Source organism: Nestor notabilis, unplaced genomic scaffold (genome assembly GCF_000696875.1).
Source record: "Nestor notabilis isolate BGI_N333 unplaced genomic scaffold, ASM69687v1 scaffold609, whole genome shotgun sequence".
NCBI classification, from domain to species: domain Eukaryota; kingdom Metazoa; phylum Chordata; class Aves; order Psittaciformes; family Psittacidae; genus Nestor; species Nestor notabilis.
Window position 1 is genome coordinate 12419 of NW_009943051.1, and position 15617 is coordinate 28035.

Below are 15617 nucleotides of genomic sequence, written 5' to 3' on the forward strand. Positions count from 1 at the left end.
CCTATCATGACATCCAGCTCTGATCTGACAAGATGGAGAGTTGCATGCTTTCAGACATAAAGCAGTCAAATTGCTTTTAGGGGGCAGTTATTCTGAATCCTTGTTCCCTGACAGCTAGTGGAGCTTGTTCCGTGGAGTTTCTGCTCAGCCTTAAGAGATGTTTGCCAACCTTTGTGTTACAGTGTGTCCCCAGAACTCATGGGCAGTATTACATAAATAAGAACCAGCTAAGAGATCAAGACCAGGGTTTAGCCTGCAGTAAAAACACACTTGTGCTCCTGTTCATTCCAGTTGCTGTTTGGAATGTGGAGTAAGTCAGAACAAAGCTGTACTGGCATGTTACAAACAGGCAGCTGGGTATGCAGAAGCAAGGGAAGTAGCTTTCAATCAATGCCTTTGTAGTCTCAGCAAAGCAGCATAGGCTGTGCTACATGGACAGTGTCTTCCCCCAGAACAGCTGCTTTCTTGGTGGTCAGGTCACTGCGGGGTGGCTGTAAGAGAAATTTTAACCCAGAGTCAGCAGCAGCGTCCATGACACCTTAGATGTCTTCCCATTCCAATCTTGCAGGCCTGGTTTAGCAGGAGCAGCAAGGAGTGCACCATCAGGTTGGGAAAGGGGGCTAAGAGATAGGCTACAACTGGCATCAGTCTTGCAGGCTCCCTCACACTGAGATCCGCAGGAAAGTGTGGGCACATGGGGTGCAACCAAGAGTCCAGCATTGTTTCCCAAGGATATACATACTTGTCCAGTCCAGGGCTCCATACTGGCCAAGGGCGCAGGTAGAGGATGGATCGTCAGAAACACGGACAGTGAGACCTTGTAGCAGAATCATTAAAATCACACCTTCAATTTGGCTGTGGGGAGAAGCCAACATGTGGTCATGATGCCTGCCTGATTCATAACTGCTGCAGACAAGCCCAGCTTCCCCAGTGAGAAGAACATGAGGCCTGTTTCTGGAGCAGAGAAAGCTACTGCCACCTTCTTCTGTGCCAGGGGCTTGGTTAACTGGCCCTTGCTCACAGCGTATCCAGGTCAGCCTTTCAGCACACTCCAGACATGGTGGCAAGCATGGCAGGAGCACTACATATTCCCTCCAGAGACATGCAGATGTTGCTTAGCCACTGGGCAGAGACTTAGAAATACCTCTCACTCCAGGATTGAGGATGGGAAAAAGTCAGGCAATGACTTCAGCTTTGTCCTCATTCATAGCTGGCTGGTTAAGAATGAGGCAACGAAGTCCACAGCAAGTGGGAGACAACAGCTTTCAAAGGCAGTGCCTAATGCCTCTCTTTGACTGATGTTCTTGCTGCTGCAGCTCCACCTGACTTACATAAGGCACCAGGCCACAAATATCTGCCTAGGGCTCCAACAGCTCATCCCTGATGCAGTGCCGTGCCAAACCTAGGCGTGTAAATTGCCCACAGGAAAGACGGTCACTACCCAATTTGTTGTGACCACTTGCCCTCTGAGTGATGAGCCCCATCTCCCTCAGCAGAGCACTGGGACCTGACAAATCCCTGTACTGCCATGAGAATGAGTGCCCCTCTCAGACACACAGCTCCAATCTGCTTCAAATGTAAGTGATGCTGGGCATGGTTAAATCCCGATTCATGCAAAGTAAGGGAGACCTTCATCTTCCTTCTTGTTTTTCTTGCACCAATTCCACATACTCCTCCTTGCTTTAAAACCTTTAGCTCTTTAGCTCTATGGCTCAGGCAGCCAGCTTCCCCCTTACCATGGTCATGTGCATGGACACCAGAAGGAAGTGCAACAGGACGGCTACCACTGATGTCCACGCTCTTCTTTATTTGCTCCCAAACCCCTGTGTGTGTGAGCATGTGTGTTCAAACCCAAGCCTACTTACCTTGCTACAAAAATCAGGCCTGTAGATGTACCCTCTCCCACAGGGTAAGAACACTCCACAGCCAGCTCCATGGCAATAGGATAGATGGCAAAACCAAAAAAACCAAAGAGTGAGCTGGTGATGGCCAGTGTTACAGCCTGGTTTCTGAACCGGGAAGTCTGCAGGCAGAAGAGAAACACCAAAGTCTCACTGTCAGCACTGCTGCGCAGAAAGTCTCTGAACCCATAATCTGCAGGAATTCCTAAGGACTCTTCCCACAAGTACCTTCCCTATGTATTCCTGAAATCTTTTACCTCCAAACCTCTGAAGTCAACAAATGGCTACATGATGGAGATTTATCTGTTGAATTTAAGCAAGGAGAGACAGGATCAGCAGAATTACCTGAAAATCATTGGTGTGGTCATATTTCTGTGACTTGACTTCCTGGTCAGTAACTTACCAGGAGTATACTAGGCGTATCTCCGGCACCAAGTGAAACACACACCTTCCTCCTAGGTCAAGCTAACATTTAAGAATTGGTGTTTGCATTGGGTTACATGTGACAATTCATTGGGTTGCTGCAACTCACAGATAAGGAAAACTATTCCTTAGTTGCAGCAGCTCAGTGACAAGGAAAATTATTCCTTATCACAGCAGAGCCATGTTTGTAACATTGGGGTTTTACCACAAAGAGCCCCCACAAAGCAAACCAAAAAAAAAAAACCCTGAAACAGTCATAAATCCTCAAGATCAGTTTAGTGCCTAGAACAACCTTGTCCCTAACACTTGAGGAAAGAGCATGGCCTTGTCCAGATAATGCTAGAAAAAAAAGACCACATATCCTGCAGCCGCAGTGCTGGTAACTGATTCCTTAATCATGTAATAAACTCACACAGAGGAACATGAGCTGTCATCCTGGCATGGCTGGAGCAGGCCTGGCCCAGCTAAACTGGTACAGTCAAGGAAAACGCTCTGTCTGTAATCTGAGTTCAAAGCATCAAGCAGATCTGAATACGTGTTTTTTGTTTACTACTTTGAACTAGTTCATCTGTAAGGGATGAACGTGGTGGAGAGAAGGGGAGGAGGGAAAGGTCTGCTTGTTACTCCTGATACAGTCACTTTCCTATGCTGTGCTTTACCTGAGCCCAGGCATGCTGACTTGTGTTCACAGCATCTCCCCAACAAATGCCAAAGTACTAAGGGGAGAAATAAAAGGCCTGCTTTAGGTACCTTGTCCTACACTGAGAAAGGCACTGCATTTGTCTGTCTCTTCAAAGTAGAGTTAACATCACTGGGATCTTGGCCCAGGGGGACGTGTGATCATGCTGTATTGAAACTGAATTTTTCAACACGCAGGAAAAATGCACAGTACAAGCCTATCGAAAAAGAAGAGACCTGCACCAGTCTGGGTCCTCTGTAGTGCTAGGAGTCCTCTACCTCATGCTCAGGTTCCTGCTGGGTGATGGCTCCCACTGGCAATGACTATGCTCAACTGGAGTAATTGCACTCCAGCCCCATGGGAGTAAAGTCTCCAGGTTCTGCACTCCTATCCTGGCCGGATTCAAGTGCCTTCTTTTTCTGCCTCTCCCTTGTCTTGTCCTCAAGAAACTACTGCAGAAATAAGCACATAACTAGGTTCTTTCTGCTAATCTTACGCTCTTGGCAGCCACCACTGTTGAAAACAAGCATTGGGAAAACTATGGCATTCTTTTTCATTTTTTGTAAGATGAGTATTTAGCAATTCCATCTTTTTTTGGGAAGAGAGGTCTTGGGGACAGTAAACAAACATGGCGATCCAGTGTGACACATAAAATTATGGCAATTTATTTATATCTTGAATATATCTCAGGCTCCACAGTGACTGTGAAATCCTCAGTAAAGGGTTTTTCTTTAAAACATTGCTAGCCAAGAGGGATCATTGCAAAGTGTAACAGGTGGCTTAATGAATACTGTGACATTAGATGACCTTGGTTTGAGTTGATGATTTATAGGATGGCAACAGAACTGAGCCCACAGGTATGGTGCAATGCAAGGGAGAACTCACCACTGCAAATACGATGCTGGCAAGTGCACTCAAACTGAAACAAATCTTGGTGGACTCTATGAACTTCCTTGTCCGGTCAACATACAGGCCTAGCAGGAAAGCACCCAACAAGCCACACACTGTGAACAGTGCACCATTCAGGCCAGCAAATTCCTGGAGGGCAGAAGAACAAGTAACTGAGCAACTAGAGCAGTTAGGAAAGAGGTTTTAGTGTCACTGACCCTTCTGCCTGCTGCTAGTGGGTCACTTACTGAGGTAAGAGAAGCTTCCCAGCCTGTCGCAGTAGCTGAGGCCTCCACAGGGCTGAATAGCAAACAATAGGGCTAAGGTACTGCTACAAGTGTGAGGGGACAGCAGGCACACAGTACACCCAAGGTCTCAGTGGATGACAGGTCTCTGCAAACCTAGCAAGGGAGGCTGAGTGCATAGCAGCCACGGTTCCCTGGCATTAAATGTTCCAGCCTATGCATAAGACTCTTCTCTATGGGTAACAGGGTGCTTTGTCCACACCTGGTAACAGGTCCAACTGCTTTGGGATCTGCTCCTGTTTATATTCATGCTCCTGACCTTTTTCTTACCAGGGACCACAAGGCTGGCAGCCCCAAAGTGTGTTAGATGAGACACAGCATCACCTGGCTGTACCAATGACGTCTAATTAGAGAGCCAGTGAGCAGTAGTTAGGATGGGGTATATGCTCTGTTCCCTTCAATGACTGTCTTTGCTTGTCCCAGCTCCATAAGAATTACGTCTCAGCTCCATAAGAATTCAAATGCAGACACTAATTCTGAAAGCAGGGAGGCTTTAACAAATTTGGGTAAACATTTTTGGGAGCCTCAAGGGCAGACTGGAAGGAAAGGGTATCTGGAATAGCTTCTGTGGGCTAAAAGGCCAGGGCAAGCAAGTCACATACAGACAAAAGCATTGTGATGCACAGAAAGCAAGGCTACAAAGTTTAAAAAATTTTCAGTTAAAAGCCAACGGAGTGTGTGAATGTGACCTGGCTACAGAGTACTGGGTCAGGTATGAGACCTGGGAGGGAGCAGACAGAGACCAGAGATGTGGATGTACAGATACAAAAGCTGGAGGGGTGTTTTAAGAGGACCCTCCTGGGAATACAAGTAGCAGGACTGAAGTGCTGCCCGCCCAAGAGGAAACACAGGAACTGGGGCAGCCCCTTGCTGTTGCGAGGAGTGAGCAGGAGGAATCAGCTGTGCACAAACCGTGCTCAACTGTAAAAGCAGCACCTGAGCAGTGTCATGGGAAGGGTGGGGAAATAACTGTTATAGTACCTGTGACTTCATCTGCTGCCCTGGCTTCATGAAAGACTGAAAAGAGGAAAAGGTGCTTGCATCAACCTGCCTTCAGCTTCACTCTAGTGCCTGCCTGGGCCCCATCCTACTCTGGGGAAATTGTCAGAAGGCTGCATAGGCATCAGTGGTCTGGACTGGCTTAATAAAAGCACAGTAGTCTTTTTTTTCCTAACAAATGTTTGAGGAGTAAAGGTTTTTCATTTGCAAATGGGAGCCTGACCATGGGCAGTAATGAAAATGCAGATCAGCCTCTATACTGAGAGATTGCGCTCTGGATTAATGTGCTGCTTAATCTATGTTAGATAATATGAGCAAATAAGATACAAGACAGTGAATTGTATTCAACTGTCTTCATTTTGCTCTGAGTTCCTTGTCAGGGAAAATCTTTTTTATGGTGTGTGGACAACAGGCAGGAAAGAAGGAAGACTCACATTTGAATACCCCTTTTCACAAAGGATCTGTTCTAGCAGAGCTGAAAAGCAGGTGAACATCCCAATTCCTCCTCCAAAGCACACTGCCAGGATGATGTATGGCTTGTTTCTCAGGAGCTAGAGAAAGAAGTTAACATATCATTTAAATAAGTGGAGGGGGAAAAAAGGCTTGGCTGTAACAGTAGAGTTGAGGGTTGGTGACTCTGACCCCTCAGTTGGAAATGTTGACAGGGCAACCCTGTGTCATTGGAGGAGTTTGGTTCTCTCCTGTCAGTTCAGCCAGAGAACAAGTTCAAATGGGGACCATATGGGGATGAATGGTCTCCTCAGTGCCCACATTCTTCCTTCATTTTGCCATGTGCTCTCTGAACTGCTCAGAAGGCTCAGCTTGAGTAGTCCTCCTGGATGAGGCCAGCTGTGCCTATCTGAGCTAGCCGAACGGCAGCCAGGCCACAGCTGAATAGTCAGAGAACATCTCTCACAGCTTTGCTGTGAGCAGCTTCTGCTCCCTGAGGAAGGAAGGAAGGAAAGAAGAAATGAATCCTGGTCTCCTTCAGGGACCTTTCCATGGCAGGTTTGGTGGAGTTCAATGCTTACTTTGTCGGCAGATTCCCCAGCATATCCCTGTCTAGCAGGGCTGCATCACTCACTCCAGCATGGGTCTCTCTCTGTGCTGCAGTACTTACCATTTTGAGCCCTGCGAGGAATGGCTGGGAGGTGGAGGTAGTGGCACTGGCCGAAGGAGGTGTTGGAGGCACCTTCTCATGAATCCCCACGGTTGCCAGAGCACAAGCTGTTACTGCTGGGACGGCATACACACCCAGCTACACAACACAAAGTAAAGGCATGTTACCAGTCTTTCCAGTGCCACTGCCTCCAAATAGATCTATTAGCTGGACCCCAGTCAGCCCAGCTGGCTGATTAAAGTAGTTTTCATTTACCATCAATGGGATGTGCTTTCCTTCAGGAACTAGTGCAGGTGACAGCACATTTGCTATAAGAATACCCAAGGGATTGGCTGGAAGGAAATAAAAGAGAGACACTTTTTCATGCAAGTAGTCAGAATCATGTGGCCACCCCTACTGCCAGTCAGCACCAGAGCTGCAGTGTGCGGCAAAGCAATGAATAACAACAGAACAAGGCATATATAGGGGAAAAACCAGGAAGGCAACATTCGGAGAAGTTGATTCTGTGGGCTCACTTGCCACATTTGTTCCCTCACCCCCATAAAGCCCATTCTCTCAATCTGTTTCCCTACCGTTGGTTTTCATCTATGAATTACACTGTCCTAACCCTCACGAGGCTGCCTCAGTAAATGCTAAGCTGAAGGAACAAAATTAAGATGGACAAACCCATGACATCTGTGCTGATGTTCTATAGCAGCCGTAACAAATAGAACTTTCCCTTGTTTACTGCTCCTATGCCATTAGGTATGTATACACAGGGGTAAGATCCCCCTGATCTGCTCACCCTGAGCCTTCTCAAGGGTGAGCAGCCCCACCTCTCTCAGCCTTGGCTGACATGACAGATGCTCCATGGCCTTAATTGTCTTAGTGGCTCTTAACTGGACTTACACTAATATATCCATGTTCTTCTTGTATTGAGGAGCCTATAACTGGATACAGCTTTTCAGATGTGGACAGGGAACCTCCCTCAAGCTGCTGGCACTGCTGTTCCTGATGATCACGAGGACGCCATTGGTCTTATTTGACAAAAGACATGAAAAGCTGGAAAGTGCTATGACAGCTCTCTAAAGTGACACCTTTCAAGCCAATATATTTCCCCAGTAAAGCCTGAGCTGGCATACAAGATGATCTCTGCCACCAACTACAAAAATCACATAGCACAAAAAAATCTTGGACACTTGCCTGTACTGAGTAGGGGGTTGCATTATTATGGGGCTAAGAGCTGAGCAGTATGTGAAGCAGTATTGCTGGGACTCAGCTTGGGAATGTCCAAAATTGGAGGAGACATTTTTTTGACTTTTAAGGTGATGTTCTGCAAACAGTCAAACAAGTGAAAGCTCATTTTTTACTAGTGTGCAGGCATTAACAAAACCAAAGCCAATCTGGAATTGAGTCTGGAGAGAGATGTGAAGGGCAGCAAGAATGGCTTCTACAAGTACATCAGCAGCAAAAGGAAGGTTAGGGAAAATGTGAGCCTGCTGCTGAATGGAGCAGGAGACTTGGTGACAAAGGACATGGAAAAGGCCAAGGTATTCAATGCCTTCTTCACCTCAGTCTTTACTGGTAAGACTGGCCTTCAGCCGTAAGACTTAAAGTTAATGTCTGGAGCAAGGAATATTTACCCTTAGTGAAGGAGGACTATGTTAGGGAACATTAAATGGACCAGACATACACTGTCCATAGGACAAAGGGATGCACCAATGAGTGCTGAGGGAGCAGGCTATTTTCACTGCAAAGCCATTCTTGGTTATCTTTAAAAGATAGGTCATGACAATTTCAAGAGGCTCCTGAGGACTGGAAGAGAGTGACTGTCACTCCCATCATTAAGAATGGCAATAAGGAGAATCCAGGGAACTCCAGGCCTATCAGTCTCCCTTTGATACCTGGGAATGTTCATGGAACAACTAATCCTGGACACCACTACCAGGCACATGAAGAACATCAAAGTGAGCATGAGTAGTCAGCAAAGAAGAAATGCTTAACTAACCTAATAGCTTTCTACAGTGAGATGACTGGCTGGGCAGATGAGCGGAGAGCAGTGGATATTTTATCTCAGCTTTACTAAGGCTGTTGACACCGTCTCCCATAACATCCTCATAGAAAAGCTGGCAAAGTACTGGCTAGGTAAGTGGACAGTGAGATGAACTGAAAGTCAACTGAACAGCTGGGCCCAGAGGATTATCATCACTGGCATGAAGAAGCTGGAGGTCAGTCACTAATGGTTGAAACTGTTGTTACTGGAACCAATACAGTTTAACCTTGAAGAAAAACCTGGATGATAGGGCGGAGTGCACCCACAGCCAGTGGGACACTGTGAGGAGTGGCTGATAGAACAGATGGCTACACTGCCATTCGGAAGTTCCTCAAGAGGCTCAACCTTGTGAAATTCAACAAGAGAAAACGTAAAGTACTGCACCTGGGGAGGAATAACCCCATCCACCCGTACACACTGGGGATGACTAACTGGAAAGCAGCTCTGCAGAAAAGGATGTGACGTGGGGGAGAAGATCCTGGTGGACATCAACTTGACCATTAGCCAGCAACACAACCTCGTGATAAAGAAGGCCACCAGCACGCTGAGCTGCATTATAGATGTAAGGAAGAAGTTCTTCACAGTGAGGGTGGTGAGGCACTGGAATGGGTTGCCCAAGGAAGTTTTGAATGCTCCATCCTTGCCAGTGTTCAAGGCCAGGTTGGACAGAGCCTTGGGTGACAAGGTTTAGTGTGAGGTGTCCCTGCCCATGGCAGGGGGGTTGGAATTAGATGATCTTAAGGTCCTTTCCAACCCAAACCATTCTATGATTCTATGATTAAGCAGAATTTTAGCAGCAGGAGGTGATTCTTCCCCTCTTTTCGGCAGTAGTGAGGTCATATCGGGAGTACTGTGTCCAGTTCTGGGCTTTGCAGTATGAGAGAGACATGGACTTACTAGTCCAGCAAAGGGCCATAAAGATGATTAAGGGACTTGAGCTTCTGTCATGTGAGGACAGACTGAGAGAGCTGGGACTGATCAGCCTGGAGAAGCTGCTGGAAATCAGTTTTGCATAGAAAGACATGGGTGGACTGCAAGTGTAGCATGAGCCAGGAGCATCCTCATCTGCATTAGGAAGAGCACCGCCAGCAGGTGGAAGATGGTGATCCTTCCCCTCTACTCAGCCCTGGTGAGAAACATCTGGAGTGCTGAGTCAGTACTGGGCTCCTCAGTACAAGAAAGATATGTAGTTAATAGAGCAAGTCCAGTCAAGGGCTAAAGACACGATTAAGGGACCAGAGCATCTCTTGCACATAAAGAGGCTGGGACAGCTGGGACTGTTCAGCCTGTAGTAAAGAACCTTGATCAGAGATTGTATAGAAGAGGGAACCAGACTTTTCTCAGCGATATCCAGTGACAGGATAAGGGGCAATGGGCACAAACTGTAACACAGGAAAATCTGTCTGAATATAAACCTTTTTCCTGTAACTGTTTGAACACTGAAACAAGTTGCTCAGATAAGTTGCAACATCTCTATCCTTGGAGATAGTCAAAACCTGGGCAACCTGTTCTAATCAACCCTACTTGAGCAGGGAGCTCGACAAGACAATGCCAAGAGGTGCCTTCCAACCTTGTCTGTTCTGTAATTCTGCTAAGGCACCATTAATACTGCCAGAGAACAGAACCACCATAGAATTTCTGTTCTGTGCTTGGGAAAGTACTAGTTTATGATCCTGATGAAATGTTACCTGCTTCTAAGTACATGGACACAATTAAACAACAGTTTCCAAGGAGGTGGATTAAAGCTTCTCTGTTAGGGTAAAATGTTTCTAGGCATTGTAAGGGACTGCCTGAAAACTACTGTCAGATGTTTCCATGAACTATCAGCATGCCAAAGCACTTCCGGAAGCATGAGAGAGGGTGGAAATGTGAGCATTGGGCTAAATTTGAAAAGACTAAGTGAGACTATCTGAGTAATTACAGGGTTTACAGCTGCCTTCTCTTCTTGAAAGAGAAATTATATGAGCCAAAAGTAAGAAAAGATCACTGAAGTTAATGAACTGTACGTTACGGTCAGGGGTCCTGGTGGATTTGCTTGCAGTACTCTGCAATGGGAATGTGTGTTTTGTGGACAGTGATGTTGATGCACTAACACTCTGCAGGGTGCAGAAAATGACATGCTGGCGGACAACAGTAAATGAAGAATCCCATGGATGAAGCAGAGGCCACTTTAGAAGACTCAGAGAAGTCTTTCCTGTCATGACACAGGAGAATTTCTCATGCTCTTCAGAGAGGCCAGCTCTTAGCCCTGCACTGCTTCTCTGTAGGTAGGTCTCTACAAGTGATGGGGAGAACAGAGATAGGATACTCAAAAGAACAGCTGAGTCATAGTGATTTCAGCTGCTCCACTGGATCTGGTTTTGTCACAGAAGCACAGGTAAGCCTACCCAGAGGCACTGGGGATACTGACAGGAGGCTGTAGGACTGGTTTCTGTGTGCAGCAATGATACTGACAAAAATGGAATGAGGCACTAACACAGGAAATAGGTATTGCTAAATCAGAGCAAGATGAGAGAAAAAGCTCACGTGAGCAACAGGCAGACATGGAGGCACGTGGGAAGAGGCAACGGGAAATCTGGTCTTAAGATGACTGGGTTGAAGCCATTCAGTCCTTACAGGCAAAGCAGAGAAGAGGTGACTGTCCATAACTACCTGACAAACAGGTACAACAAGCTGGGGTTAGCAGAATCAAGACAAGAAGTAACATGCAGACATTTGCCAGTCAGGTAATTAACCACCAGAGTAAACTACCAGGGTGCGGCAGATGCTCCTTCTAGGCAATATTTAAACTTTCTTGAAATGAAATCCTGATTTTGTACAGCACAGTAATGGGTGTAACCAGACATTATCAATAGAAGCCCTTTATGGGGCAAAACACATCAATACGCAGGTGTTGCAGCAGATAATCATCACAGCCCATTCAGTCCTCACACTAAAATCTCAACTTCAGATCTTGGGTTTTCACGGTTCCTTGCTCTTCAGTTTTATTCTGTTCTACAGTTAGATCCATTTGATTCTGTAAGGACTGAGGACACTATTTTTTTTTTTTTTTGCTTTTACACAAAGTAAACCAAATGCTTTTTGGCTGCTCTCTCACTTAAAAAGAGGAAGTTGTCTGCAGGCTGGAGGCCTTCAGGGCAGTGAAGGACAAAGTGCCCAGTGGTCTCCAGTAGTACTTGTACTGCACCACACAAACAACCGAGCTCCGTCTTCGGCAGGGAAGGTGAAGGTCTGTCTCAGCCCTGGGAAACAAGGTAAGCCAAGAGGTCCACTCAATTCTAGGGAAGGCACTGCAAGAATAATTTATTTGTTCTGACACTGTAAATCCGTTCTGACACTGTAAATCCATTCTTACTAAACAATAGTGCCTGTGCTCTGGGTTTGCAGCAGCACTGGGAAAGCTGTATAGGGGTGCTCCTTTACTGCCCTATTCCTCATGCCTACGCCTTCCCAACTCCAGGGCAGTGGGGAGAGAAGGTGCTGTTGGCTGTTTTGAGAGAAGGGCAGATGGGGCTGCCCCACACATGTAGGTACTGTGAGATTTCCTAGCTGGAGCCAGTGAGCCAGCCTAGTTTCTGGGGCATCTCTCAAGTATTTGGAGAAACGAGGAAGAGCTTTCTTCTAGCTGCTGGGGAAAATGTCACATGGAGGGAGGAAACAGGTCTGTCAAGCGCAGTATCCTGTCTCTAGCAGAGCCCAAAGGAACAAGAGAGGAATGAGATTAGAGCAAGTGTATCTGGTGCCTCCCCTCCAGTTTCTCAGCTTCCAGACAATTTGCAAGGCAGATACGGTTTCTGCATGGGTAGTCCTGCTGCATTTGGCATCCCCAACATGTTTGTGTGGCCAGCAGAGTATATTTTATCTGTGTGCGCATACATGCTAATTGGGAATACACAGTCAACCTTGCTACTGGATGAACTAGTGGGCAGAATTGCTGCAGCAGCTTCATCTCTATCCAGTTACAGAATTTGGCAATTGTGACCACTGCCATCAAATGCAATTTGGACACCTTCGTAACAAGTTACTGAATTAAGGCCACTACAGACATTAGATTTAGTAACATTGAGGTCTATCCCCAACCTCTATGATATTTACTCAAGGATGATCACCTTGTCATTGCAGAAAAGAAGGAGGCTGGGAGCCTGGGTGGCTTGCTTTGAACTCTGCACCTGCATGTCACTAAGGCCCACTTCTTGCTCCGCAGCTTGGAAAAGCCTGCCTGTCTTACAGTGCCTTGAAGGCGCTGGTTTATTGCACATGGCTATGAGAGTCTTGGACGAAGCTGTATTTGCAGGGCCAAATGATTGTAGTACAGAGGGTTTCCTTTGCCTGCTGCCTCTGAAAGGCAAACAAATGCAGTAATATTACTTTGCAGCTGTCACTTACACATTGATGCGATCATATTTGCTGTCGCTCTCTGGTGGTCTGGAAACCATAGTGCTGCCAACTTTGTCGGTGAAAAGATAATAAGGGGCTGTGCCAGTGCACAGAGGCATTGCCCAGTAAATAGGTACCAGTACCTCTGGGAACCCAAGTTCAGGAACTTCAGGACACTGAACATCCGGATGATGCTACCCATCATGTTCAGCCACGCACTCAGGATCACCTGCATCAAGCAGAAACAGACATGGTTTGTGTTCTGAAGCCTGAAGGGCAGAACTTTATACAACAGAGCAGCTTGAGCCAGGTCTCAGAGACACTACAGGAGACACTAGGTGTTAGTAATCACTGCATGCAAAATTGCCTGCAGACCACCCCTTTGTGCCACTGCAAGATGCTCCTGATCCAACAGTGAGTTACCTGAAACCTTAGAGAGCAAGGTGGCTGTCCTGGCACCACATAAGAACTACACCACAATGTAATATCTTATGCAAGACAGCACATACTGTAATGGAATTAATAAGAAATTCAAAGTTCACTAATTACATTCTATTTGCAAGTTTGCATCATCACCCATATTTTGATGTGACAATCCAAAGATGGTGGCAATGAGTCATTCAGCCTACAGATGCTGCAAATGCTCATCTATATCACTAGCATGCTAGTGTTTCAGTGCCACATTCTGCAACACTTGCTTCTGGGAATACTGTGCAGAGAACCTAAGCTGCCTTAGCATAGACCTCTGAGCTGACAGGGGTCCCTTGCTTGCATCATGCCCTGCTGCTTCTTAAACTGGCCCTGCAAACAAAATAGCTGTGCTAACACTTCTCTGTAGCAAACCCTACCCATTTACAAGCTCTTCACAGAGTCAGCCCACAGCATCTGTCCCTGTCAGCTGGCTAAGACAACAAAAACTGAAGCAAGAAAAGGCAAGTAGGGATGCAACCTTATTCTGACTTTTCCCACTGCTCCCCACCTTAGAGGTGGTGTGACAGCTATTACTGAAGTAGGACAGAGCTTTCAACATTCTCATCCTCTGCACTATTTGGCAAGACTCCCATACTGCTATCTCTAGGTGAAACACTCCCAGGAAAACAAAACAGTTCGACTCACGGCACATCTGAGCCCCAGGCTGTCGAGAACCCATGTTGCCACCAGACCAAATGGGATTGAGATGAGGAGGTACACTACTGAGAGCCAGTTGACCATCTCCAGGGAAATGTGGAAGTAGATCGCTGTCTTATCAGCCACGGGAGCAAACGTAAGCCACAGCTGCAGAGTAGAGAGCAAAGATTGGTAAACATGAACACCTCCACCAGACCAGAAACATAGCATCCCCTCAGACTGAGTTGTGAATGGGCTCGCCATCTTAAGTTTCTCCTTGAAATTACAATGAAGCTGGTAATAAAAATTCAAACCCCCAACGTCTGCAGTTGGGGAGTATTTTACTACTGGTACCATTGTTATTTTGGCCCAGAGCACCAAATCCATTTCACTACATCATCCCCAGTCACCTAGTCCTGCTGCTGGTAGCTGGCAGAAGCAGGGGTCAGTACCTTTTTCTGTCCCCTGGTTGTATATGTTGGCCCCTGATGCACTTACCTGATGCAAACAATTCTTACGAGCAATGCTTCCATGCTAGCATAAACAAAACAGAGGCCGCCATCTCCTCTTTGCAGCTAAGAGCCTCTTAAACTCAGCCTGATATTTACAGTTATTGGTAATCCCTGGATAAGGCCTTGTAAGGACATCTTTGGTATGTGTTGGCCAAGAAAGACAACATTCCATGCTGTCTTATACCCATTCAACAGGTAGGAAAGGGTCTAGAAATCTGCATTATTACCTGCATTATTATCAGAACACATAAACACAACAGGTTACTATTCAGTAACTATCGATTTTTACACCTTTCAGTGCCAGGTCTGAAAATATTTCCCTAAAGCTCATTTTAGGCACATAAGGTTGCTGTCTGCTTCCGATTTCTTCTGGGAATAACAGAGCCTGTTTTGATCCTCAAATCAGGTCCTAAGATCTTGCCCACAAGGAATAAATGAGGGTACTAGCCCAGTTTTAAGGATGCTTCTCTGGGTTCTTTGTGAAAATGTGCCCACTCTGGTGGCCTAACCTGAGAACAGGTTTTAGTAATGTGAATGTAAGCTACTTCACTGTTAGAAGATGATCTTGCAGCTGCTGTATACTTAAGATGATTAAGTTTGCAGAAATGTGAACAAAAACTTCAGTTATAGCTTCTTACAAAAGAAATCCAGCCACTATCTCTTTCCAGGTATACCGCTCTGCCATCACAAGCTTCCTCTTCACAGCCTGCATCCTGCAGAGAACATCACCTGCGGCATTAATATGTAACTGAAAAGGGCTTGGGTAACCTCAGAGGAAGGTGTGCCCCTACACTCTGCAACTTCTTATTTCCAGTGTTCCTATTTACTTCTTAAATGCAGGATACCATAAAAACCTACCACAATGAATGGAAGCAGAAGGGAAGATGAGCTTTCCTTCTTTCTTAGTGTCAAAGTGTGAGAATAGCCACATGCAAATCATTGTTCAGCTAAGCTTTCTCCTAGCAGGGATGCAATGAATAAATGGCAGTTACAGAGAAGTTCTGAACTTTTCATCAGTGTCCTAGCAAGGACTCCAAGCATCAGCCCCTTCCTCCTCTCTGAAAGGAGCTGACATGCCGAATCCCCTGCATTCAACACAAAGCTCACATTACCACGCTGCGCTCAGCCTGATCCCACACTCATGTGGGATCAGTCAAAGTTCTGGCATGGGGTGGATCTGGTGTATACTCAGCTTCTACAATCAGGTGGATGAAGATGCTGGGTGCTGAAAGAAATTGTCATCTTGTTAGACAACAAGGAGGCTGTTCCAGGTC

At 46.3% G+C, this 15617-nt stretch overlaps 1 protein-coding gene across 1 annotated transcript in view; it reads right to left on the bottom strand.

Moving 5' to 3' along the window:
• The window catches only part of MFSD7 (major facilitator superfamily domain containing 7), a gene marked incomplete at its 5' end in the record, with an annotated part of 14797 nt that extends 798 nt beyond the window's left edge, over positions 1-13999 (bottom strand). Inside the window, 8 exons of the mRNA XM_010021688.1 lie at positions 743-855; positions 1866-2023; positions 3889-4041; positions 5630-5746; positions 6316-6453; positions 6571-6647; positions 12734-12953; positions 13841-13999. Coding sequence (XP_010019990.1) covers positions 743-855; positions 1866-2023; positions 3889-4041; positions 5630-5746; positions 6316-6453; positions 6571-6647; positions 12734-12953; positions 13841-13999 — 1135 coding nt within the window. The remainder of the gene's footprint in view (positions 1-742; positions 856-1865; positions 2024-3888; positions 4042-5629; positions 5747-6315; positions 6454-6570; positions 6648-12733; positions 12954-13840) is intronic.
• Positions 14000-15617: the final 1618 nt, after the last annotated feature.